The sequence below is a fragment of the Oncorhynchus nerka genome, linkage group LG22 (assembly GCF_034236695.1).
Source record: "Oncorhynchus nerka isolate Pitt River linkage group LG22, Oner_Uvic_2.0, whole genome shotgun sequence".
Taxonomy (NCBI): domain Eukaryota; kingdom Metazoa; phylum Chordata; class Actinopteri; order Salmoniformes; family Salmonidae; genus Oncorhynchus; species Oncorhynchus nerka.
The window spans coordinates 8,026,208-8,052,339 of NC_088417.1; the positions used below are offsets into that span (position 1 = coordinate 8,026,208).

Here is a 26,132-nt window from a genome sequence, read left to right on the forward strand (position 1 = left end):
ACAACTCCCATAGCACGCAGTGCCTGTCACCTCTGTATTGTGCCTGTCGTTAAGTACAGAGAGGTCGTAGTCTCAAGCAGGTAGATCATTAAATGGTGAGTGACAAACTACATGTCCTACTGAGCTTATTTACCGAGTGAAATATATATATTTTGTTGTGTTCATTGGAAAGATACATTATTAGGATGTTTTTAAACCATTTGTTTAGTCTCTGTTGCATTGAGTGCTCTAAAATTCACAGACGACATAACCTTAACCAGTGGTTTTGGTTTAGCTTATCTGCTATGGGGTTGTTGTCAAATAGTCACCTATAGTACTTATATATCTATATTTGAAGTACTTTTATGTTTTTGTGAACGGTTTTCATATCATTTGACCAATGTTATTATGGGCCTAGCTTTAGCCACAACATAATTTCTGCAACCCATACTCAACTCTCATGTTGTACATTCCTGTCTGACCACTTTAATAATGATTATCCCTAGGTTTTGGAGAGTTCGCGAGCGTAATTCACACTTTTGGGGTCATGATGGAGATTGAGGATGGAAAACCATTGTACGAGCGGAGATTTGATGCCGCTGTCAAAGTGATACAAAGCTTGCCTCCAGACGGTAAGGGCTATGAAGGCTAAATGCAACATTGTAGCCTAAAGCCAATTATTGTTAACCTACTTTCCAACGCTCTATGGGAGTAGGTATATTTATACACCCGAATAATATCACAACTAAATTAATTGTGTTAAAACCTAAAGAGTTTTCCCCCACAAAAAAAGCCTTTCAAATACCAAGACAGTGGTTTTTACTGCAAAGTTGTATATTCTTAGCCTAGGTACCAGTCTGTTTGAGTTATCATTCCTCTCATTGACACTCCTCATCCTCATTTCAGGTTCCTTTCAGCCCTCCAATGACATGATGCTCAAGTTTTACAGTTATTACAAACAGTCAACACTAGGACCCTGCAACACACCCAGACCTGGTTTCTGGGACCCCATGGGCAAAGTCAAATGGTAATGCAAACCGACCAGTAGGATTCAAATAGGATCTAAGTCAAATGGTAATGCAAACCGACCAGTAGGATTCAAATAGGATCTAAGTCAAATGGTAATGCAAACCGACCAGTAGGATTCAAATAGGATCTAAGTCAAACGGTAATGCAAACCGACCAGTAGGATTCAAATAGAGTCGTCTAACGACGACAGAGGTTTGTCTGTACTGTAAAGTCCTTGCAGTTAACTTTCCTATTGCCACATTTTGTCTGATAAACTCTGGACTCGTTGCGCTGAAGAGGCATGATATGTCATGTCACCTTGTACACACTTGGCGGCAGTTGACTGATTTTTACTTGTTTTGTTTACATATATATTTATTTATTTTTATAGAAGATCTCACCACTGAGGGAATCCTCTTTTAGAGATGACACTGCAGCTGTTTGTAAATCGGTTTAACTATTATACTTGTAGACTGTTATTTCTTTACTGAGCCTTACTTGTAGAGTTGGCAGGCCAGCTGCTGCTTTAGGTTAATGAGCGTCTGGGTCATTGACCAAGTGGAGACTCTCTGCTGATAACGAATGTCACGATGATCTCGGCAATAAAGACTTTGTCCACGACTCCTATGAGAATGACCATTATGCTGTCCACGACTCCTATGAGAATGACCATTATGCTGTCCACGACTCCTATGAGAATGACCATTATGCTGTCCACGACTCCTATGAGAATGACCATTATGCTGTCCACGACTCCTATGAGAATGACCATTATGCTGTCCACGACTCCTATGAGAATGACCATTATGCTGTCCACGACTCCTATGAGAATGACCATTATGCTGTCCACGACTCCTATGAGAATGACCATTATGTCTAAGAGTTAACGAATTTAAAGCAACCTTGATCATAATACCCAAGATCCATAAAAAACAGTTGTTTCTGTTACTGATATCTTAACTCAAATCAAAAATAATTTGGTCACATACACATGGTTAGCAGATGTTATTGGTCACATGGTTAGCAGATGTTATTGGTCACATGGTTAGCAGATGTTATTGGTCACATGGTTAGCAGATGTTATTGGTCACATGGTTAGCAGATGTTACTGGTCACATGGTTAGCAGATGTTATTGGTCACATGGTTAGCAGATGTTATTGGTCACATACACATGGTTAGCAGATGTTATTGGTCACATGGTTAGCAGATGTTATTGGTCACATGGTTAGCAGATGTTATTGGTCACATGGTTTGCAGATGTTAATGGTCACATACTCATGGTTAGCAGATGTTAATGGTCACATACACATGGTTAGCAGATGTTATTGGTCACATACACATGGTTAGCAGATGTTATTGGTCACATACACATGGTTTGCAGATGTTATTGGTCACATGGTTAGCAGATGTTATTGGTCACATACACATGGCTAGCATATGTTATTGGTCACATACACATGGTTAGCAGATGTTATTGGTCACATACACATGGTTAGCAGATGTTATTGGTCACATGGCTAGCAGATGTTATTGGTCACATGGCTAGCAGATGTTATTGGTCACATACACATGGTTAGCAGATGTTATTGGTCACATGGCTAGCAGATGTTATTGGTCACATACACATGGTTAGCAGATGTTAATGGTCACATACACATGGTTAGCAGATGTTAATGGTCACATACACATGGTTAGCAGATGTTATTGGTCACATGGTTAGCAGATGTTATTGGTCACATGGTTAGCAGATGTTATTGGTCACATACACATGGTTAGCAGATGTTAATGGTCACATACACATGGTTAGCAGATGTTATTGGTCACATACACATGGTTAGCAGATGTTATTGGTCACATGGCTAGCAGATGTTATTGGTCACATACACATGGTTAGCAGATGTTATTGGTCACATACACATGGTTAGCAGATGTTAATGGTCACATACACATGGTTAGCAGATGTTATTGGTCACATATACATGGTTAGCAGATGTTAATGGTCACATACACATGGCTAGCAGATGTTATTGGTCACATACACATGGTTAGCAGATGTTATTGGTCACATACACATGGTTAGCAGATGTTATTGGTCACATGGTTAGCAGATGTTATTGGTCACATACACATGGTTAGCAGATGTTATTGGTCACATACACATGGTTAGCAGATGTTATTGGTCACATGGTTAGCAGATGTTATTGGTCACATACACATGGTTAGCAGATGTTAATGCGAATGTAGCGAAATGCTTGTGCTTCTAGTTCCGACAGTGCAGCGATATCTAACATGTAATCTAACAATTCCACAACAACTACCTCATACACACAAATCCGGGTAAAGGAATGGAATAAGAATATATAAATATATGGATGAGCAATGACAGAGTGGCTAATGTAACAGTATAACTTTAGACCGTCCCCTCGCCCATACCCGGGCGCGAACCAGGGACCCTCTGCACACATCAACAACAGACACCCACGAAGCATCGGTACCCATCGCACCACAAAAGCCGCGGCCCTTGCAGAGCAAGGGGAACCACTACTTCAAGGTCTCAGAGCAAGTGACGTCACCGATTGAAACGCTATTTAGCGCGCACCGCTAACTAAGCTAGCCGTTTCACATCCGTTACACTAAGATACAGTAGATAGTATAGAATACAGTATATATTCTGTTAACCTGTGTTATCACTTGAAGAGGTATTAAACTCTTGGTAGGAAACTGTCAATGTAGGTGTTATTTCAAACATCTTGTTCTGTCTATTTAGGGATGCATGGAATGATCTGGGAGAAATGCCCAAGGAAGAGGCAATGATTGCTTATGTTGATGAATTGAAGCTGGTAAGTGTTTTGTCTTGAATGGATATGAAGGTTCAATGCAGAAGTCAGCATACCAGCGTTGGCGGGTATTCTAATACATTATTGATGAGTCCAGGAAGCAAGGGGAATTCTATTCTTTATAAGTGAAATATCCCGAGTTCAATTAAGTTAAAAAGGAATTGACTCCCAACCCAGAGGGGGATCATTTTTGTTGATGAAAATCTGTCTAAATGACGTTCAGACAGGATGAATGTCAGTGGACGTCAGAGGGCACTAAATGTTTTTGTTGTCGTGTTGTGTGTAAACAACAGATCCTCGAGGGCATGCCCTGTACGACTGAGGTAGAGCAGCTGCTGCTGGTGTTGGGCCCCTTCTATGAGCAGGTGCAAGAGAAAAAACACATAAATCAGGTTTCCGACCTGTCTGCAGGTACTGTCACTACCTTTTTTAATTTTAATTTGATTTTATATGAATTTTATTTGAATTTTATTTGGCATGTCTTCCATTTTAACTACATTTCTATCATGTACTCAGCCCGTTTGACAAAATTTGCACGGCAACTTCAAGGCAAGTCTATAGATGTGTATTTACCCACAATTCATTTTAGTTGTGATGTTGTAGAGTAGTATAAGTAGTATAAATAGTATAAATAGTATAAGTAGTATAAATAGTATAAGTAGTATAAGTAGTATAAATAGTATAAGTAGTATAAGTAGTATACGTAGTATAAATAGTATAAATAGTATAAGTAGTATAAATAGTATAAATAGTATAAATAGTATAAATAGTATAAGTAGTATAAATAGTATAAGTAGTATAAGTAGTATAAATAGTATAAGTAGTATAAGTAGTATAAGTAGTATAAATAGTATAAATAGTATAAGTAGTATAAATAGTATAAGTAGAATAAATAGTATAAGTAGTATAAATAGTATAAGTAGTATAAGTAGTATAAATAGTATAAGTAGTATAAATAGTATAAGTAGTATAAATAGTATAAGTAGTAAATAGTATAAATAGTATAAATAAGTAGTATAAGTAGTATAAATAGTATAAATAGTATAAGTAGTATAAATAGTATAAGTAGTATAAATAGTATAAGTAGTATAAATAGAATAAATAGTATAAATAGTATAAGTAGTATAAATAGTATAAGTAGTATAAATAGTATAAGTAGTATAAGTAGTATAAGTAGTATAAATAGTATAAGTAGTATAAATAGTATAAATAGTATAAATAGTATAAATAGTATAAGTAGTATAAATAGTATAAGTAGTATAAATAGTATAAGTAGTATAAATAGTATAAGTAGTATAAATAGTATAAGTAGTATAAGTAGTATAAGTAGTATAAGTAGTATAAATAGTATAAGTAGTATAAGTAGTATAAGTAGTATAAGTAGTATAAATAGTATAAATAGTATAAGTAGTATAAATAGTATAAATAGTATAAGTAGTATAAGTAGTATAAGTAGTATAAATAGATTAGGAGTATAAATAGTATAAATAGTATAAATAGTATAAGTAGTATAAATAGTATAAGTAGTATAAATAGTATAAGTAGTATAAGTAGTATAAGTAGTATAAATAGTATAAGTAGTATAAATAGTATAAGTAGTATAAATAGTATAAATAGTATAAGTAGTATAAATAGTATAAGTAGTATAAATAGTATAAATAGTATAAATAGTATAAATAGTATAAATAGTATAAGTAGTATAAATAGTATAAATAGTATAAATAGTATAAGTAGTATAAGTAGTATAAGTAGTATAAGTAGTATAAGTAGTATAAGTAGTATAAATAGTATAAATAGTATAAATAGTATAAGTAGTATAAATAGTATAAATAGTATAAATAGTATAAGTAGTATAAATAGTATAAATAGTATAAGTAGTATAAGTAGTATAAGTAGTATAAGTAGTATAAATAGTATAAATAGTATAAATAGTATAAGTAGTATAAATAGTATAAATAGTATAAGTAGTATAAGTAGTATAAATAGTATAAGTAGTATAAATAGTATAAGTAGTATAAGTAGGTTTTCATTTTATTATTTTATTTTTGCTTTATATCTCATAGTTTGGTTAAATTAGAACTTATCTCCCGGTATGTCTCCCGGTATGTCTCCCGGTATGTCTCCCGGTATGTCTCCCGGTATGTCTCCCGGTATGCCTCCCGGTATGCCTCCCGGTATGTCTCCCGGTATGTCTCCCGGTATGCCTCCCGGTATGTCTCCCGGTATGTCTCCCGGTATGCCTCCCGGTATGTCTCGGTATGTCTCCGGTATGGCTCCCGGTATGCCTCCGGTATGTCTCCCGGTATGTCTCCGGTATGCCTCCCGGTATGTCTCCCGGTATGCCTCCCGGTATGTCTCCCGGTATGCCTCCCGGTATGCCTCCCGGTATGTCTCCCGGTATGTCTCCCGGTATGTCTCCCGGTATGTCTCCCGGTATGCCTCCCGGTATGCCTCCCGGTATGTCTCCCGGTATGTCTCCCGGTATGTCTCCCGGTATGCCTCCCGGTATGTCTCCCGGTATGTCTCCCGGTATGCCTCCCGGTATGTCTCCCGGTATGCCTCCCGGTATGTCTCCCGGTATGCCTCCCGGTATGCCTCCGGTATGTCTCCGGTATGTCTCCCGGTATGCCTCCCGGTATGCCTCCCGGTATGCCTCCCGGTATGTCTCCGGTATGTCTCCCGGTATGTCTCCCGGTATGCCTCCGCTATGTCTCCGGTATGTCTCCGCTATGTCTCCCGCTATGTCTCCCGGTATGCCTCCCGGTATGCCTCGGTATGCCTCCGGTATGTCTCCCGGTATGCCTCCCGGTATGTCTCCGGTATGTCTCCCGGTATGTCTCCCGGTATGCCTCCGGTATGCCTCGGTATGTCTCCCGGTATGTCTCCCGGTATGCCTCCCGGTATGCCTCCCGGTATGTCTCCGGTATGCCTCCCGGTATGTCTCCCGGTATGTCTCCCGGTATGTCTCCCGGTATGCCTCCCGGTATGTCTCCCGGTATGTCTCCCGGTATGTCTCCCGGTATGCCTCCCGGTATGTCTCCCGGTATGCCTCCCGGTATGCCTCCCGGTATGCCTCCCGGTATGTCTCCCGGTATGTCTCCCGCTATGTCTCCCGGTATGTCTCCCGGTATGTCTCCCGGTATGTCTCCCGGTATGCCTCCCGGTATGCCTCCCGGTATGTCTCCCGGTATGCCTCCCGGTATGTCTCCCGCTATGTCTCCCGCTATGTCTCCCGCTATGTCTCCCGCTATGTCTCCCGCTATGTCTCCCGCTATGTCTCCCGGTATGCCTCCCGGTATGCCTCCCGGTATGTCTCCCGGTATACAATATACAGTGCATTCTGAAAGTACTCAGTCCTTTTTCCCCATGTTGTTACGTTACAGCCTTATTATAAAATGGATCAAATACAAACATGTCCTCATCAATCTACACACAATACCCCATAATGACATCACAATACCCCGTAATGACATCACAATACCCCATAATGACATCACAATACCCCGTAATGACATCACAATACCCCGTAATGACATCACAATACCCCATAATGACATCACAATACCCCACAATGACAAAGCGAAAACAGAAAACAAAGCTTTTTAGACATTTTTGCAAATGTATGTAAAAAAAAAAAAAAATCTATAATATCTTATTTACAAAAGTATTCAGGCCCTTTGCTATGAGACTCTAAATTGAGCTGAGGTGCATCCTGTTTCCATTTATCATCCTTGAGATTTTTTTACAACTTGATTGGAGTTCACTTGTAGTAAATTCAATTGATTGGACATGATTTGGAAGGCATGATTAGGGAAGGGTACCAAATAGTTCCTGCAGCATTGAAGGTCCCCAAGAACACAGTGGCCTCCATCATTCTTAAAAGGAAGAAGTGTGGAACCACCAAGACTCTTCCTAGAGCTGGCCGCCTGGCCAAACTGAGCAATTGGTGGAGAAGGGCCTTGTTCGGGGATGTGACCAAGAACCCGATGGTCACTCTGAAGGAGCTCCAGAGTTCCTCTGTGGAGATGGGAGAACCTTCCAGAAGGACAACCATCTCTGCAGCACTCCACAAATCAGGACTTTATGGTAGAGTGGCCAGATGGAAGACACTCCTCAGTAAAAGGCACATGACAGCCCACTTGGAGTTCGCCAAAAGGCACCTAAAGGACTCTCAGACCATGAGAAACAAGATTCTCTGGTCTGATGAAACCAAGATTGAACTCTTAGGCCTGAATGCCAAGTGTCACGTCTGGAGAAAACCTGGCACCATCCCTACGGTGAAGCATGGTGGTGGCAGCATCCTGTTGTGGGGATGTTTTTCAGCGGCAGGGACTGAGAGACTAGTCAGGATCGAGGGAAAGGTGAACAAAGTAGCAAAGTACAGAGACAGATCCTTGATGAAAACCTGCTCCAGAGCTCTCAGGACCTCAGACTGGGGCAAAGGTTCACCTTCAAACAGGACAACGACCCTAAGTACACAGCCAAGACAAGACAGGAGTGTCTCTGAATGTCCTTGAGTGGCCCAGTCAGAGCCCAGACTTGACCCCAATCAAACATTTCTGGAGAGACCTGAAAATAGCTGTGCAGTGACGCTTCCAATCCAACCTGACAGAGCTTGAGAGGATATGCAGAGAAGAATGGGAGAAACTCCCCAAATACAGGTGTGTCAAGCTTGTAGTGTCATATACAAGAAGACTCGAATACTTCAACAAAGTATTGAGTAAATGGTCTGAATACTTATGTAAATGATATATTACTGTTTTATTTTTAATACATTTGCAAAAATGTCTAAATACTGTTTTTGCTTTGTCATTATGGGTTATTGTGTGTAGCTTGATGAGGGAAAAAATCAATTTAATCCATTTTAGAATAAGGCTGAAACTTAACAAAATGTGGAAAAAGTCAAGGGATCTGACTACTTTCACTGTATACAAAAGTATGTGGACACCCCTTCAAATTAGTGGATTCGGATATAGCCACACCCATGGCTGACAGGTATATAAAATCGAGCACACAGTCATGCAGTCTCCATAGACAAACATTGGCTGTAGAATGGCCTTAAATAAGAGCTCAGTGACTTTCAACGTGGCACTGTCATACTGTAGGAAGCCACCTTTCCAACAAGTCAGTTCATCAAATGTTTCTGCCCTGCAAGAACTGCCCCCCGGTCAACTGTAAGTGCTTTTATTGTGAAGTGGAAATGTCTAGGAGCAACAACGGCTCAGTCGCGAAGTGGTAGGCCACACAGGCTCACAGAACGGGACCGCTGAGTGCTGAAGCGCGTAGCACGTAAAATTGATCTGTACTTGGTTGCAACGCGCACTACCGAGTTCCAAACTGCCTCTGGAAGCAACATCAGCACAAGAACTGATCTCGGGAGCTTCATGAAATGGGTTTCCATGGCCGAGCAGCGGTACACAAGCGTAAGATCACCATGCCCAATACCAAGCGTCGGCTGGAGTGGTGTAAAACTCCCCGCCATTGGACTCTGGAGCAGTGGAAACATCTTCTCTGAACAGATGAATCACGCTTCTCCACCCTCTGACAGTCCAATGGACGAATCTGGGTTTGGCGGATGCCAGGAGATTGCTACCTGCCCGAATGTATAGTGCCAACTGTAAAGTTTGGTGTAGGAGGAATAATGGTCTGGGGCTGTTTTTCATGGTTCGGGCCCCTTAGTTCCAGTGAAGGGGAATCTTAACGCTACAGCATACCATTACATTCTAGATGATTATGTGCTTTCATCTTTGTGGTAACAGTTTGGGGAAGGCCCTTTCCTGTTTCACCATGACAATGCCCTTGTGGACAAAGCAAGGTCCGTACAGAAATGGTTTGTCGAGATCCGGTGTGGAAGAACTTGATTGGCCTGCACAGAGCCCTGACCTCAACCACATCGAACACCTTTGGGATGAATTGGAACGCCGGCTGTGAGCCAGGCCTAATCGCCCAACATAATTTCGCGACCTCACTAATGCTCTTGTGGCTGAACGGATGCAAGTCCCCTGCAGCAATGTTCCAACGTCTAGTGGAAAGCCTTCCCAGAAGAGTGGAGGCTGTTATAGCAGCAATGTTCCAACATCTAGTGGAAAGCCTTCCCAGAAGAGTGGAGGCTGTTATTGCAGCAATGTTCCAACATCTAGTGGAAAGCCTTCCCAGAAGAGTGGAGGCTGTTATAGCAGCCAGAGGGGGGGGGCGCAACTCCATATTAATGCCCATGATTTTGGAATGAGATGTTTGACCGGCAGGTGTCCACATACTTTTGGTTATGTAGTGTATCTCATGGTATATCTCCTTGTCTGGGTAAATTAAACTAGCAGTAACATAAAGCTTTAGTTTTTTTTAATGATTGTAACACAGTTGTTTCTATGACACAGGTTTTGGGACCATGATTACATCAGCACCTTCAAAAAGTGTCACAAGGAGCATCATTAGGACAATGGAAATTAATGGCACTTTGGAGACACGGCCACCCAGGCCGGCAGGTGAGCCTCCAAAGCCCAAAGTCATGGCAGTGAAGGAACAGGGGGAGGAAGAGGAGTTTGAGTTTGATGAGGAAGATGAAGTAGAAGAAATTGCTGAGATAAAGGAGGTGAAAAAAGGTATGTTGTCAAACATTATGACAAGAAAATAACAATAACACAGAAACAGGAAACCGTTAAATCTTGTAATAATATATTTAGAAAATGTCTTTCAGCAACTGAAAAGTCGAAGAAAGAGGGCTCATCCAGGAGACCTAAAGTCCCCCTGTCCGAAGGTAATGTGAGGAACGGGATGAGCCACTTTTCCAATGGGACCCACACCTCCAAGGCTGCGCTGAACAGTGAGGACTCAGAGGAGGGCCTCTTGAACAGCACCCTGCCCCTGGAGCCCCATGTCCAGGTCAACGGCCACCACGCAGGTGAGGACCACCAGATCCATGTGTTTTAGAGAGTTGTTTTCTCTCAAATAGCATCACACGGGGGGGATATTTCATATTTAACTGAATGTCCAGGACTAGAACAATATTCTTAAAAGGTGGCCCGACTCGTCTCTGGATAGCACATTAATGTTGCGTTGACAACAGTGACATACTGTAATTCGCCTGTTAGTTAGAATGTTGTGCGCACGTTACCATGACTGAAGGTTAGACTTCCCTATGCCCATGGGCTATAAAAGTATTTTATCCAATGGCCACAGGATTGTAAATGTATGCTTTTCAAGAGCATAACATACTATTTATTGTAAACACAAAAAGGTAGAAACTATTTCCCCGTGGTAACCAATATGTATTTCAGGCACTGTAGAAAAAGGTAGAAACTATTTCCCCGTGGTAACCAATATGTATTTCAGGCACTGTAGAAAAAGGTAGAAACTATTTCCCCGTGGTAACCAATATGTATTTCAGGCACTGTAGAAAAAGGTAGAAACTATTTCCCCGTGGTAACCAATGGGTATTTCAGGCACTGTAGAAAAAAGGTAGAAACTATTTCCCCGTGGTAACCAATATGTATTTCAGGCACTGTAGAAAAAGGTAGAAACTATTTCCCCGTGGTAACCAATGGGTATTTCAGGCACTGTAGAAAAAGGTAGAAACTATTTCCCCGTGGTAACCAATATGTATTTCAGGCACTGTAGAAAAAAGGTAGAAACCAACCAATCAGGTGCATGACGGTGTATATCAGGCCTAGATTTGTCTGTTACAACAGAACTGAGGTTTGAATTTGGATACAATTCAGGTTTGCCATTGATATCTAGTATGCTGAATATTAGCATTACTGTCTAAAACAAGAAGCAGGCGTTATAGGGGCGGCAGGGTAGCCTAGTGGTTAGAGCGTTGGACTAGTAACTGAAAGGTTGCAAGTTCAAATCCCCGAGCTGACAAGGTACAAATATGTCGTTCTACCCCTGAACAGGCAGTTAACCCACTGTTCCTAGGCCGTCATTGAAAATAAGAATTTGTTCTTAACTGACTTGCCTAGTTAAATAAAGGTAAAATTTAAAAAGAAAAAAAAAATATATAGGCCTAATCCAGATCGTCCATTAACTAGATGGCAAAAAAAAGTTTCAAAATGGCTACTTAGCACCCTAGTGGGCGGTTGTCCTTATGGATCCTTTGCCATGTGATCCTATTAAGCTGCTCAGCTTTACTCACAGAGCTGTTGCAACCCTGCACTTCCCTGGGAACAGACACAGACTCCCCTGCTCTGATGGGTTGTCGTGACATTATCCCCCTAAAAGCTGATCTGGTCTGGGGCCAGTGGACCTCGAACCATCGCTTCTCATCCAATCAATGATCACCTTGATAAAGGATACGTTTGGAATGTGGAACACATGCACGACCAATCAGAAGTTTGGACACACCTACTCATTCAAGGGTTTTTCTTTATTTTTTACATTGTAGAATAATAGTGAAGACATCAAAACTACAAAATAGCGCACTTTTTTGGTTACTACATGATTCCATATTGTGTTATTTGATAGTTTTGATGTTTTCACTATTATTCTACAATGTAGAAAATAGTTAAAAAAATAAAGAAAAACCCATGAATGAGTAATGTGTCCAAACTTTTGACTGTATCATGCTAATGGCACATCAAAGGCCTCTGTACGGGTTACATTTGTGTTGCTTCTTAATGGGTCCTGCTAGCACAAACATCTCTCTGAAGGAAGGTTCCCATCTTATGGCTAAGAATGGAAGCTGACCCGTATGGGACATTGTGCTATCTATTCCTATAGATCTGGATGTATCCTGGCCCCGTCATGTGGCCAGTGACTCAGACAGCGAGGTCTACTGTGACTCTATGGACCAGTTTGGCCTGGAAGAGGTAAGAGTACACTTACACACACTCACGCACGCACACACACACACACACACACTCACGCACACATACACACACACACACAGAGTACAGACAAAGCCAGTACACACAGCGTACATGCAACATTTCCAAATCCTCATGTATGTGTGTTTGGTTCAGGGCTCTGAGGCACACACTGACCGCTGTCTGGAGCTGGATGAGGAAGAGCAGGGGGAGAGCCACAGCCCTCTGTCCGATCAGGAGGGGCCCGCCGAGGCACCGTGTGGGACCCCTGAGGACTCCCAGGGGCCACCCAAGGGCATCCAGTGTGGCGGGGAGGATGGGGAGACGAGTGGAGGGGCCTCTCAGAGACAGAGACTGAATACAGATAGGGTCGATAGGAGAGAACGAGGTACGGTGTGTGTGTGTGTGTGTGTGTGTGTGTGTGTGTGTTTAGGCCCGTTCTTTCTCTAGAAGTATATGTCAGTGTTCACACTTCTCTGTGTCTCTATATTTGTTTATAGGCTCCAGGTCTTCAGGGCACGGCGTGGAGGCCCAGGGGCCCTTGCAGGGTAGCGGAGGGGACGGGGAGCGATGGGGTGGAGCGGGGGCAACAGGAGGCAGTCTAAATGAGCAGATCGTAGTGGCGCTGGCCAGACTGCAGGAGGACATGCAGAGTGTCCTGGAGAGATTGCACACACTCGAGGCCCTCACTGCATCCCAGGTCAGAGACCAGAGACCCACATACCATTTTGAAACTATCTGTTACACAGCCTGATAAGATAGCAACTACTGCTAAAAGGTGTCTAATAACCCCGTGACAAACATGCTGTCATGGGGTACTTCCACCTATTGCTCTCACAACATTTTATTCATGCTCAAAAGGTCAGGATTTTGGTCTAAGGTGATTTTGGTCCAAGATGATTTTGGTCCAAGATGATTTTGGTCTAAGATGATTTTGGTCCAAGATGATTTTGGTCCAAGATGATTTTGGTCCATGATGGTTTTGGTCTAAGATGGACTAACTATTTAGTTGAAGAAGTAATTTAATGTATGTTGTTGTGTTTTTTCTTCTCCCTTTTGTTTTCTAGTCGTTGGCTCTACCATACCCACCGTCACCCCTGGTAAAGAAGGGAAGTAAGGTATGGTGCACTGCTTTTCTGTCTGTCACTGTTTGTGTTGGACTCAGATCACATGGTCATAGACTGATCACATGGTCATAGACTGATCACATGGTCATAGACTGATCACATGGTCATAGACTGATCACATGGTCATAGACTGAACACATGGTCATAGACTGATCACATGGTCATAGACTGATCACATGGTCATAGACTGATCACATGGTCATAGACTGAACACATGGTCATAGACTGAACACATGGTCATGGACTGATCACATGGTCATGGACTGATCACATGGTCATGGACTGATCACATGGTCATAGACTGATCACATGGTCATGGACTGATCACATGGTCATGGACTGATCACATGGTCATAGACTGAACATGGTCATAGACTGAACATGGTCATAGACTGAACACATGGTCATAGACTGAACATGGTCATAGACTGAACACATGGTCATAGACTGATCACATGGTCATAGACTGAACACATGGTCATAGACTGATCACATGGTCATAGACTGAACACATGGTCATAGACTGATCACATGGTCATAGACTGAACACATGGTCATAGACTGAACACATGGTCATAGACTGAACACATGGTCATAGACTGAACACATGGTCATAGACTGTTCACATGGTCATAGACTGTTCACATGGTCCTAGACTGAACACATGGTCATGGACTGATCACATGGTCATGGACTGAACACATGGTCATGGACTGATCACATGGTCATAGACTGATCACATGGTCATAGACTGATCACATGGTCATAGACTGATCACATGGTCATAGACTGATCACATGGTCATAGACTGTTCACATGGTCATAGACTGTTAACATGGTCATAGACTGAACACATGGTCATAGACTGAACACATGGTCATAGACTGAACACATGGTCATAGACTGAACACATGGTCATAGACTGAACACATGGTCATAGACTGAACATGGTCATAGACTGTTCACATGGTCATAGACTGTTCACATGGTCATAGACTGTTAACATGGTCATAGACTGAACACATGGTCATAGACAGAACACATGGTCATAGACTGAACATGGTCATAGACTGATCACATGGTCATAGACTGATCACATGGTCATAGACTGAACACATGGTCATAGACTGATCACATGGTCATAGACTGATCACATGGTCATAGACTGAACACATGGTCATAGACTGAACACATGGTCATAGACTGTTCACATGGTCATAGACTGATCACATGGTCATGGACTGATCACATGGTCATGGACTGATCACATGGTCATGGACTGATCACATGGTCATGGACTGATCACATGGTCATAGACTGAACATGGTCATAGACTGAACATGGTCATAGACTGAACATGGTCATAGACTGAACACATGGTCATAGACTGAACACATGGTCATAGACTGATCACATGGTCATAGACTGAACACATGGTCATAGACTGATCACATGGTCATAGACTGAACACATGGTCATAGACTGATCACATGGTCATAGACTGATCACATGGTCATAGACTGAACACATGGTCATAGACTGAACACATGGTCATAGACTGAACAAATGGTCATAGACTGAACACATGGTCATAGACTGATCACATGGTTATAGACTGATCACATGGTCATAGACTGATCACATGGTCATAGACTGAACACATGGTCATAGACTGAACACATGGTCATAGACTGAACACATGGTCATAGACTGAACACATGGTCATAGACTGAACACATGGTCATAGACTGATCACATGGTCATGGACTGAACACATGGTCATGGACTGATCACATGGTCATGGACTGATCACATGGTCATAGACTGAACACATGGTCATAGACTGAACATGGTCATAGACTGAACATGGTCATAGACTGAACATGGTCATAGACTGTACATGCCCTTTGTATTGTGATTCAGAATACAGATCATTTTCTTTTCAGGGATATTGTGAGATATATAAAGAAGGATGTATTTATTAGGTGTGTTTTCTGAAAGTCTAGATTATTTACATAGTCTAATTAGCATTGGTATTATTCCACTCACTCTTAATGATTAACACCGCTTGAGCCGTTAACACTAAACCAACTTTAGAATTTTCAGACAGACCGTCTTCAGGTTGCTTGACAAATATATATATATATATTTTTAATACTATATATACTTTTTGTTTGTAGTACAACCATATTTGCATTAAACTCAATGCAAGTCAATGACCATAAGACTCTTTTGAATGGTCGAAAATGGAGATGAGTCTTGATATTTCACCGTTCAAGCAATCAACACCAGACCAACGTTGAGATGTTCAGACTGACCCTAAGATTGCTTATCAAATTATATATTTTTTAATACTATTAATACTTTTGTAACTATAACTATTTAAAAGTTTGCAATTAGAGTCAATGGCGACAATGACAGGTAGATAGATATTCACAGTGGCACTGCTTTCCAACCATTCAAGACTAGAAACTCCAAAACACCTTCAGGATGATGGAACCACTTCATGAATATGTAGATGATGTAATTTATCCATCCTTAAATCAGTTTAAATTAGCGTACATTTGCATATTAGAGAAAACGCCACACGTCTGTAACCATATAAGCTATAAACACGAAACCAACTTTCAAATGTGCAGAAGACCCCAACTTAGATTTCTATGAGAAAATATATATATTTTTTAAAACACAACAATATTTAAATGTGTTTAAATCCCAATGCATTTCAATGACAATTAAATGGCCATAGACTTACATGGGGAAAATATGTCCGCGCAAGTCCTTTTGAACCGCTTAAGCTATCAACACCAAACCAATGTTGAGATATTCAGACTGGCCCAATTTAGTCAAACGGTTTTTGATACTATTAATACTTTTTAAACTGTAAATTTTTTTAAAATGTGCATAAATTAACATGGTTTTGAATGAGGAACCATAGGAATACAGAGGAAGCTATTCAAAATGGTCCTGCTCCTTGGCCAATTAAGCTACTAAACCAACTTTTAAAACATTCAGGCTATTCTAACTTCACATTTTAAATGTTTTTTATTTTATCAACTATAACTGTAGACATTTGCATGAAATTACTAACCAACAGTAACTCTCGTTCATCCACCTCTGGCCTGCTCGCCTCCCTACCACTGAGGAAGTACAGTTCCCGCGCAGCCCAGTCAAAACTGTTCGCTGCTCTGGCCCCCCAATGGTGGAACAAACTCCCTCACGACGCCAGGACAGCGGAGTCAATCACCACCTTCCGGAGACACCTGAAACCCCACCTCTTTCAGGAATACCTAGGATAGGATAAAGTAATCCTTCTCACCCCCCTTAAAAGATTTAGATGCACTATTGTAAAGTGGCTGCTCCACTGGATGTCATAAGATGAATGCACCAATTTGTAAGTCGCTCTGGATAAGAGCGTCTGCTAAATGACTTAAATGTAAATGTAAATGCAAAGGAGGGGAGGGGGAAGCAACTCCATATTAATGCCCATGATTCTGGAATGAGATGTTCAACATGCAGTTGTCCACATACTTTTGGTCATGTAGTGTATGTATTATCCTGAATAATTGATTATAGTTTGTCAGGAAATTTAGTCTTTCAATCTTTCCGAGTATCACACGTTAGATCATGTTAAAGTATAACGCTACTTTCATCCCATGTTATTCCTGTTTATTCTGGTTGTGTTCAATAACATGTGTAGTGGGCAGCAGATGAAGGAGCAATGAACTAGAAGTCAAATATTCCAAGACTGAGGATTGGGGAATGGAATATCAAAAGTCAAGCAGAGGTTTAGCGATATACAAAATATTTATGCCCATGTATTTAATAAACTATTAAATTATTTTTTTAGGATAAAGTAATCCTTCTCACCCCCCTTAAAAGATTTAGATGCACTATTGTAAAGTGGCTGTTCCACTGGATGTCTTAAGGTGAACGCACCAATTTGTAAGTCGCTCTGGATAAGAGCGTCTGCTAAATGACTTAAATGTAAATGTAAACTCTTGAACTGTTCAAGCTAGAGACACCAAACCAATGTTCACATGTTTAGGCTATCCTATCCATTCAATCAATCAGTCAATAGCCAAAATCAATTAATTAATCAATCAGTCAATAGCCAAAATCAATTAATTAATCAATCAGTCAATAGCCAAAATCAATTAATTAATCAATCAGTCAATAGCCAAAATCAATTAATTAATCAATCAGTCAATAGCCAAAATCAATTAATTAATCAATCAGTCAATAGCCAAAATCAATTAATTAATCAATCAGTCAATAGCCAAAATCAATTAATTAATCAATCAGTCAATAGCCAAAATCAATTAATTAATCAATCAGTCAATAGCCAAAATCAATTAATTAATCAATCAGTCAATAGCCAAAATCAATTAATTAATCAATCAGTCAATAGCCAAAATCAATTAATTAATCAATCAGTCAATAGCCAAAATCAATTAATTAATCAATCAGTCAATAGCCAAAATCAATTAATTAATCAATCAGTCAATAGCCAAAATCAATTAATTAATCAATCAGTCAATAGCCAAAATCAATTAATTAATTAATCAGTCAATAGCCAAAATCAATTAATTAATTAATCAGTCAATAGCCAAAATCAATTAATTAATTAATCAGTCAATAGCCAAAATCAATTAATTAATTAATCAGTCAATAGCCAAAATCAATTAATTAATTAATCAGTCAATAGCCAAAATCAATTAATTAATCAATCAGTCAATAGCCAAATCAATCAATCAATCAGTCAATAGCCAAATCAATCAGTCAATAGCCAAAATCAATTAATTAATTAATCAGTCAATAGCCAAAATCAATTAATTAATCAATCAGTCAATAGCCAAATCAATCAATCAATCAGTCAATAGCCAAATCAATCAATCAGTCAATAGCCATATCAATCCATTTTTCCATATACCTACTTTTTTAAACTATAATCAGTCACCACCATTAGTACTGCTCTCATTAGCACTACTGGGACTACTTTTAACCAATCTAGCAAGCACACTACATCTTCTTCAGGAAAAGTACTTCTCTAGTTTTTCAGAATATGCATTTTCCTCCTATTTTGTCCTCTAGAAACCATCCTGGTGGCCTTTTGACGTGTCTCCTAGCGCTGTTGCCTTTGCTGTGGCATGGCCGTTTGTGGTGCAGTGGCTTATCCGTCTATATCTTCAACGCAAGAGAAGGTAATTCTATAGCAAGATGGGAGATATTCTACAAGAACTGCCAGTCAGTGGTATTGTTGAGTAAAGTGAGACGGATATTTGTTACATTTATGTTATTTGGTGATCCATTCACGATTCTGCCCCTGGAACCTCTATAATGCCAATCTGTTGATCAGACTGGTCTCATAGACTAGACGTCACATAGTAAATGTAAATCCGGTACACTAACATTAGTATGATATGTTACATTTGGTATGGTTACATAAGAGAGAAAAGGTTACTTAAGGCAAAAACAATAAGGAGGGTGTTTGGTTGGTTGGGCGTATAACACGAACATCTAGCAATCGAAAGGTTGCGTGTTCGAATCTCACCACGGACAATTTTAGCATTTTGTAACTAATACGCAACTTTGCAACTACACTGAACAAAAATATAAAGCTCAACGTGCAACAGTTGCAGTTCATATAAAGGAAATCAGTCAGTTTAAATACATTTATTAATCTATGGATTTCACATGACTGGGAATACAGATATGCATCTGTTGAACACAAATACCTTAAAAATAAAGTAGGATCAGAAAATCAGTCAGTATCTGGTGGGACCAGATGCCTCATGCAGCGAGACACATCTCCTTCACATTGAGTTGATCAGGCTGTTGATTGTGGCCCGTTGTGCCACTCCTCTTCCCCCGAATGTGAGAAGTTGCTGGATATTGGCAGGAACTGGAATACACTGTCGTGCACGTCGATCCAGAGCATCCCAAACATGCTCAATGGGTGAAATGTCTGGTGAGTATGCAGGCCAATGGAAGAACTAGGACATTTTCAGCTTTAAGGAATTGTGTAAAAATCCTTGCGTCATGGGGCTGTGGTTTATCATGCTGAAACACGAGGTGATGGCGGCAGATGAATTGCACGACAATGGGCCTCAGGATCTCGTCACGGTACCTCTGTTTGGCTAACCTTAACCTCTTGAGCTAACGTAAGCCAGCTAGCTAACTTTAGCGTTAACTACCTAGCAAACATTAGCCACAAGAAATTGGAATTCGTAACATATTATACGTTTTGCAAATACATAACACAGTGTGTTTTGCAAACATATTTGGAATTGCAATTCATGACATTTCATACGAAATGATTGATGGACATCCACAAATGAATACATACAGTGCATTTGAAAAGTATTCACACCCCTTCCCTTTTTCCACATTTTGTCACGTTACAGCCTTATTCTAAAATGGATTAAATAAAGACAAAATCCTCAGACATCTACACACAATACAACCATAATGACAAATCGAAAACAGGTTTTCAAATGTGAAAAAAAGAAACAGGAATACCTTATTTACAAAACCTTCAGGAAGTATTCAGGCTTTTTCAAAATGTGATTATTACAGCCTTATTCTAAAATGGATTAAATAGTTATTTTTCTACTCATTAATCTACACACAATACCCCATAATGACATCACAATACCCCATAATGACATCACAATACCCCATAATGACATCACAATACCCCATAATGACATCACAATACCCCATAATGACATCACAATACCCCATAATGACATCACAATACCCCATAATGACAAAGCAAATACAAGTTTTTAGAAATGTTTGCTAATTTATTTATGGAAGAAAAAAATACAAAAAACTGAAATATCACATTTACATAAGTATTCAGTCTCTTTACTCAGTACTTTGTTGAAGTACCTTTGGCAGCAATTACAGCCTCGAGTCTTCTTGGGTATGACGCTACAAGCTTAGCTTCAACAACTTGATCGGAGTCCACCTGTGGTAAATTCAATGGATTGGACATGAAAGGCACACACCTGTCTATATAAGGTCCCACAGTTGGCAGTGCATGTCAGAGCAAAAACCAAGCCATGAGGTTGACGGAATTGTCAGTAGAGCTCCGAGATAGGATTGTGTCGAGGAACAGATCTGGGGGAGGGTACCAAAACTGTACCAAAAAATGTCTGCAGCATTGAAGGTCCCCAATAACAAAGTGGCCTCCAACATTCTTAAATTGAAGAAGTTTGGAATCACCAAGACTCTTCCTAGAGCTGGTTGCCCGGACAAACTGAGCATTCGGGGGAGAAGGACCTTGGTCAGAGAGGTGACCAAGAACACAATGGTCACTCTGACAGTGCTCCATAGTTCCTCTGTGGAGATGGGAGAACCTTCCAGAAGGACAACCACCTCTGCAGCACTCCAACAATCAGGCCTTTATGGTAGAGTGGCCAGACGGAAGCCACTCCTCAGTAAAAGGCACATGACAGGCTGCTTGGACTTTGCCAAAAGGCACTTAAAGGACTCTCAGACCATGAGAAACAAGATTTTCTGGTTTGAGGAAACCAAGATGGAACTCTTTGGCCTGAATGCCAAGCATCCATCTGGAGAGAACCTGGCTCCATCCCTACAGTGAAGCATGGTGGTGGCAGTATCATGCTGTGGGGATGTTTTTCAGCGGCAGGGACTGGGAGACTAGTCAGGATCGAGGGAAAGGTGAACGGAGCAAAGTACAGAGAGCGCCTTGATGTAAACCTTCTCCAGAGCGCTCAGGACCTCAGACTGGGGCGAAGGTTCACCTTCCAACAGGACAATGACCCTAAGCACACAGCCAAGACAACGCAGTAGTGGCTTCGGGACAAGTCTCAATGTCCTTGAGTGACCCAGCCAGAGACTGGACTTGAACCAGATCTAACATCTCTGGAGAGACCTGAAAATAGCTGTGCAGCAACGCTCCCAATCCAACCTGACAGAGTTTGAGAGGATCTGCAGAGAAGAATGGGAGAAACTCTCCAAATACAGGTGTGCCATGCTTGTAGCGTCATACCAAGAAGACTCAAGGCTGTAATCACTGCCAAAGGTGCTTCAACAAAGTACTGAGTAGAGACTGAATACTCATGTAAATGTGATATTCCAGTATATTTTTTAAATACATTTTCAAACATTTCTAAAAACCTGTTTTTGCTTTATCATTATGGGGTATTGTGATGTCATTATGGGGTATTGTGATGTCATTATGGGGTATTGTGATGTCATTATGGGGTATTGTGTGTAGATTGATGATGTAAAAAACAATTTAATCAATTTTAGAATAAGGCTGTAATATAACAACGTGAAAAAAGTTAAGGGGTCTGAATACTTTACGAATGCACTGTACCATACGAAATGTAACATATCATACTCACTGGAGTGTTTACGTACAGAATAATATGAAATGCTCTGAGACCACATTGTGTTGATAACTCTATGTAACTCTATGTAACTCTAAGTAACTCTATGTATGACTTGAACTTAGTAAAAAGGCTTTCTAACATTGAGTCTTTTCCCCACTTTTAGACGAATCAACTGAAAAGTCTCCCGTCCCAAAGACACAGAGCGACGATGAGAGCCCTCTCAACAGTCTCTGGTTGGGTAACGGCTGTAGCCTCCCTTCCGCTTTCCCACCCACACCTCTATAACTCTGGCTTTTGCACTATGAAGATGGCACTAGGAGTAGTGAGTTGGGGGAAGCCTCACAACCCACTGAGTAGTGAGTTGGGGGAAGCCTCCGAACCCACTGAGTAGTGAGTTGGGGGAAGCCTCCGAACCCACTGAGTAGTGAGTTGGGGGAAGCCTCCGAACCCACTGAGTAGTGAGTTGGGGGAAGCCTCCGAACCCACTGAGTAGTGAGTTGGGGGAAGCCTCACAACCCACTGAGTAGTGAGTTGGGGGAAGCCTCACAACCCACTGAGTAGTGAGTTGGGGGAAGCCTCCGAACCCACTGAGTAGTGAGTTGGGGGAAGCCTCCGAACCCACTGAGTAGTGAGTTGGGGGAAGCCTCCGAACCCACTGAGTAGTGAGTTGGGGGAAGCCTCACAACCCACTGAGTAGTGAGTTGGGGGAAGCCTCACAACCCACTGAGTAGTGAGTTGGGGGAAGCCTCACAACCCACTGAGTAGTGAGTTGGGGGAAGCCTCCGAACCCACTGAGTAGTGAGTTGGGGGAAGCCTCACAACCCACTGAGTAGTGAGTTGGGGGAAGCCTCACAACCCACTGACATTACAATTGAAATCAAAGAGAAATGTGAATGAATTGAACTGCAGCTTTTATAATCATGCAAGATTATACAACCTCTGTACTACATTAGTACTTTTTTTTTGCTCTGAAGTAATGACGATGATTTAACTTGGGCGGGTAAAGTTATTGGTTGTGTATGTTGAGTATAGCTTCTTTTCTTGCAAATATTCCGTACATCTTACGGCACGGATCGGCAACTTTGATGGGGATGTGTTCCAAGAAGAAGACAAAAAACCGAAACTCCCCTTTTTAGTGGTCCGTCTCCTGACAGCGAAGAAGAAGAAAAAATGATGTTTTAAACTTTAATTTCCTGCAATTCTGCATATTTTGCCATGGGGCGTAAAGAAAATGTTGCCGTTTTAAATATGATGATCAGTGGGCCCCACCCCAGTTAGTAATTTGACTATGTTTACTACAAGTTTAGACAGCTGGCCACTAGACTAACTGACCAATGTAAAAACATTTAGCTGACCTGGGCTTATTGAGTGACTGCTGATGCGGGTCCGCCAGTTGCCCATCCCTCGTCTTACAGCATTATAAGAACTATCCAACTTGTCCTGCAAATGGACATACTGCAACAGAAACCTTACGCCATATATCATAATAGTTGCTCAGGCTGCTAATATATGGCGATAACGCTAGGTAGATAAGTGTGTGTATATATATAATAATGTATTTGTGGAAAGGTACATTTTAAATTCTGAAAATGTGTTAATTTATTATTTCTAATATTAAATGAAAATTAAAAGACTTTATTATCTAGTTTTTGGTTAGGTTGTACATTACTGCTAGGATGTGAACGGTTCAGATTAAGAATAATTTTTTTTATATCGAATCGGCTTTTATACACTTGATTTGTGTATATTTAGAATTTCATCAACTCATGATAAGGTGCCTCACCAATGTAGCTGTGTATAGTACTTGGGGGTGGCAGGTAGCCTAGCGCTTAAGAATGTTGTGCTAGTGACCGGAAGGTTGCTGGTTCAAATACCCGAGCCGACTAGGTTGGGAAAAAAAAGTCTGTCGATGTGCTATGCATTTAACCCTTAATTGCTTTGGATAGGAGCGTCTGCTAAAATGTACTGTTTATTCAAGTAAAAACATCTCAAATGTAAAATTGTAGTGTTGGTCCAAATTCTGAGAAAAATAAAGATGTGAAACGCTAATTGAACACTCATGTTACCACCTCAAAAGAAAGAAAAAGTTTAGTAGTGATGATAGATACGTCTTTCAAATAAATATATTGTACTTTTTTTGATGATGACTGTTCATTTTTTTTATGTTCAACAGTTTGGGGGTCACTTAGAAATGTCCTTGTTTTCCATGAAAACATACATGAAATGAGTTGCAAAATGAAATAGGAAATATAGTCAAGATGTTGATAACGTTATAAATAATGATTTTTAATTGAAATAATAATCGTGTCCTTCAAACTTTGCTTTCGTCAAAGAATCCTCCATTTGCAGCAATTGCAGCCTTGCAGAGCTTTGGTTTTCTAGTTGTCAATTTGTTGAGGTGATCTGAAGAGATTTCACCCCATGCTTCCTGAAGCACCTCCCACCAGTTGGATTGGCTTGATGGGCACTTCTTACATACCATACGGTCAAGCTGCTCCCACAACAGCTCAATAGGGTTGAGATCCGGTGACCTGGCTGGTCACTCCATTATAGACAAAATACCAGCTGCCTGCTTCTTCACTAAATAGTTCTTACATAGTTTGGAGCTGTGCTTTGGGTCATTGTCCTGTTGTAGGAGGAAAATGGCTCCTATTAAGTGCCGTCCACAGGGTATGGAATGGCGTTGCAAAATGGAGTGATAGCCTTCCTTCTTCAAGATCCCTTTTACCCTGTACAAATCTCCCACTTTACCACCAAAGCCCCCCTGACCATCACTTTACCACCACCAAAGCCCCCCCAGACCATCACTTTACCACCACCAAAGCCCCCCCAGACCATCACATTGCCTCCACCATGCTTCACAGACCATCACTTTACCACCACCAAAGCCCCCCCAGACCATCACATTGCCTCCACCATGCTTCACAGATGGCGTCAAGCACTCCTCCAGCATCTCTTCATTTTTTGTCACGAATGTTCTTCTTTGTGATCCGAACACCTCAAACTTAGATTCGTCTGTCCAGTGTCTGTGTTCTTTTGCCCATCTTAATCTTTTATTTTTATTGGCCAGTCTGAGAAATGGCTTTTTCTTTGCAACTCTGCCTAGAAGGCCAACATCCCGGAGTCGCCTCTTCACTGTTGACGTTGAGACAGATGGCGTCTAGTTCTCCTCCAGCATATTTTAATTTTTTCTGCTTCTCACAAATGCTCTTCTTTGTGATCCGAACACCTCAAACTTAGATTAGTCTGTCCATAACACCTTTTATCCAATCTTCCTCTGTCCAGTGTCTGTGTTATTTTGCCCATCTTAATCTTTTATTTTTATTTATTTTTTATTTTTTTATTTTTACAGTCTGAGAAATGGCTTTTTCTTTGCAACTCTCAACACTTTGCAAAAATTGAATAATGTTTTTTAATTAAGATTTTTCTTTTCTTTTTTTTAACTTAAAACAAATTCCTCTTATGGGGATTCACAACACACACAGATCTGACCACAAGCACTTAGAGATAGAATGGGATGTGAACATACAAATTCGTAACATATTTTACAAATTGGAATTCATAACATACACTAGGTTACTAAAGGTATGTGGATACCTGCTCATTGACTTTCTCATTCCAAAATCATGGGCATTCATAAGGAGTTGGTCCCCCCCTTTGCTGCTATAACAGCCTCCACTCTTCTGGGAAGGCTTTCCACTAGATGTTGGAACATTGCTGCTATAACAGCCTCCACTCTTCTGGGAAGGCTTTCCACTAGAGGTTGGAACATTACTGCTATAACAGCCTCCACTCTTCTGGGAAGGCTTTCCACTAGATGTTGGAACATTGCTGCTATAACAGCCTCCACTCTTCTGGGAAGGCTTTCCACTAGATGTTGGAACATTGCTGCTATAACAGCCTCCTCTCTTCTGGGAAGGCTTTCCATTAGATTTTGGAACATTGCTGCTATAACAGCCTCCACTCTTCTGGGAAGGCTTTCCACTAGATGTTGGAACATTGCTGCTATA

General features: G+C 40.7%; 1 protein-coding gene across 1 annotated transcript; it reads left to right on the forward strand.

Moving 5' to 3' along the window:
- On the forward strand, positions 1-22,401 carry LOC115124526 (acyl-CoA-binding domain-containing protein 5A-like). Its single transcript, XM_029653960.2, has 13 exons — positions 1-95; positions 486-611; positions 886-1,006; positions 3,756-3,828; positions 4,119-4,236; positions 10,200-10,424; positions 10,520-10,723; positions 12,541-12,629; positions 12,783-13,014; positions 13,127-13,326; positions 13,694-13,744; positions 18,848-18,957; positions 22,286-22,401. Exons 2-13 carry the CDS (start codon positions 527-529, stop codon positions 22,296-22,298), a joined length of 1,521 nt encoding a protein of 506 aa, XP_029509820.1. The 5' UTR covers positions 1-95; positions 486-526; the 3' UTR covers positions 22,299-22,401.
- The last annotated feature ends 3,731 nt before the right edge of the window (positions 22,402-26,132 follow it).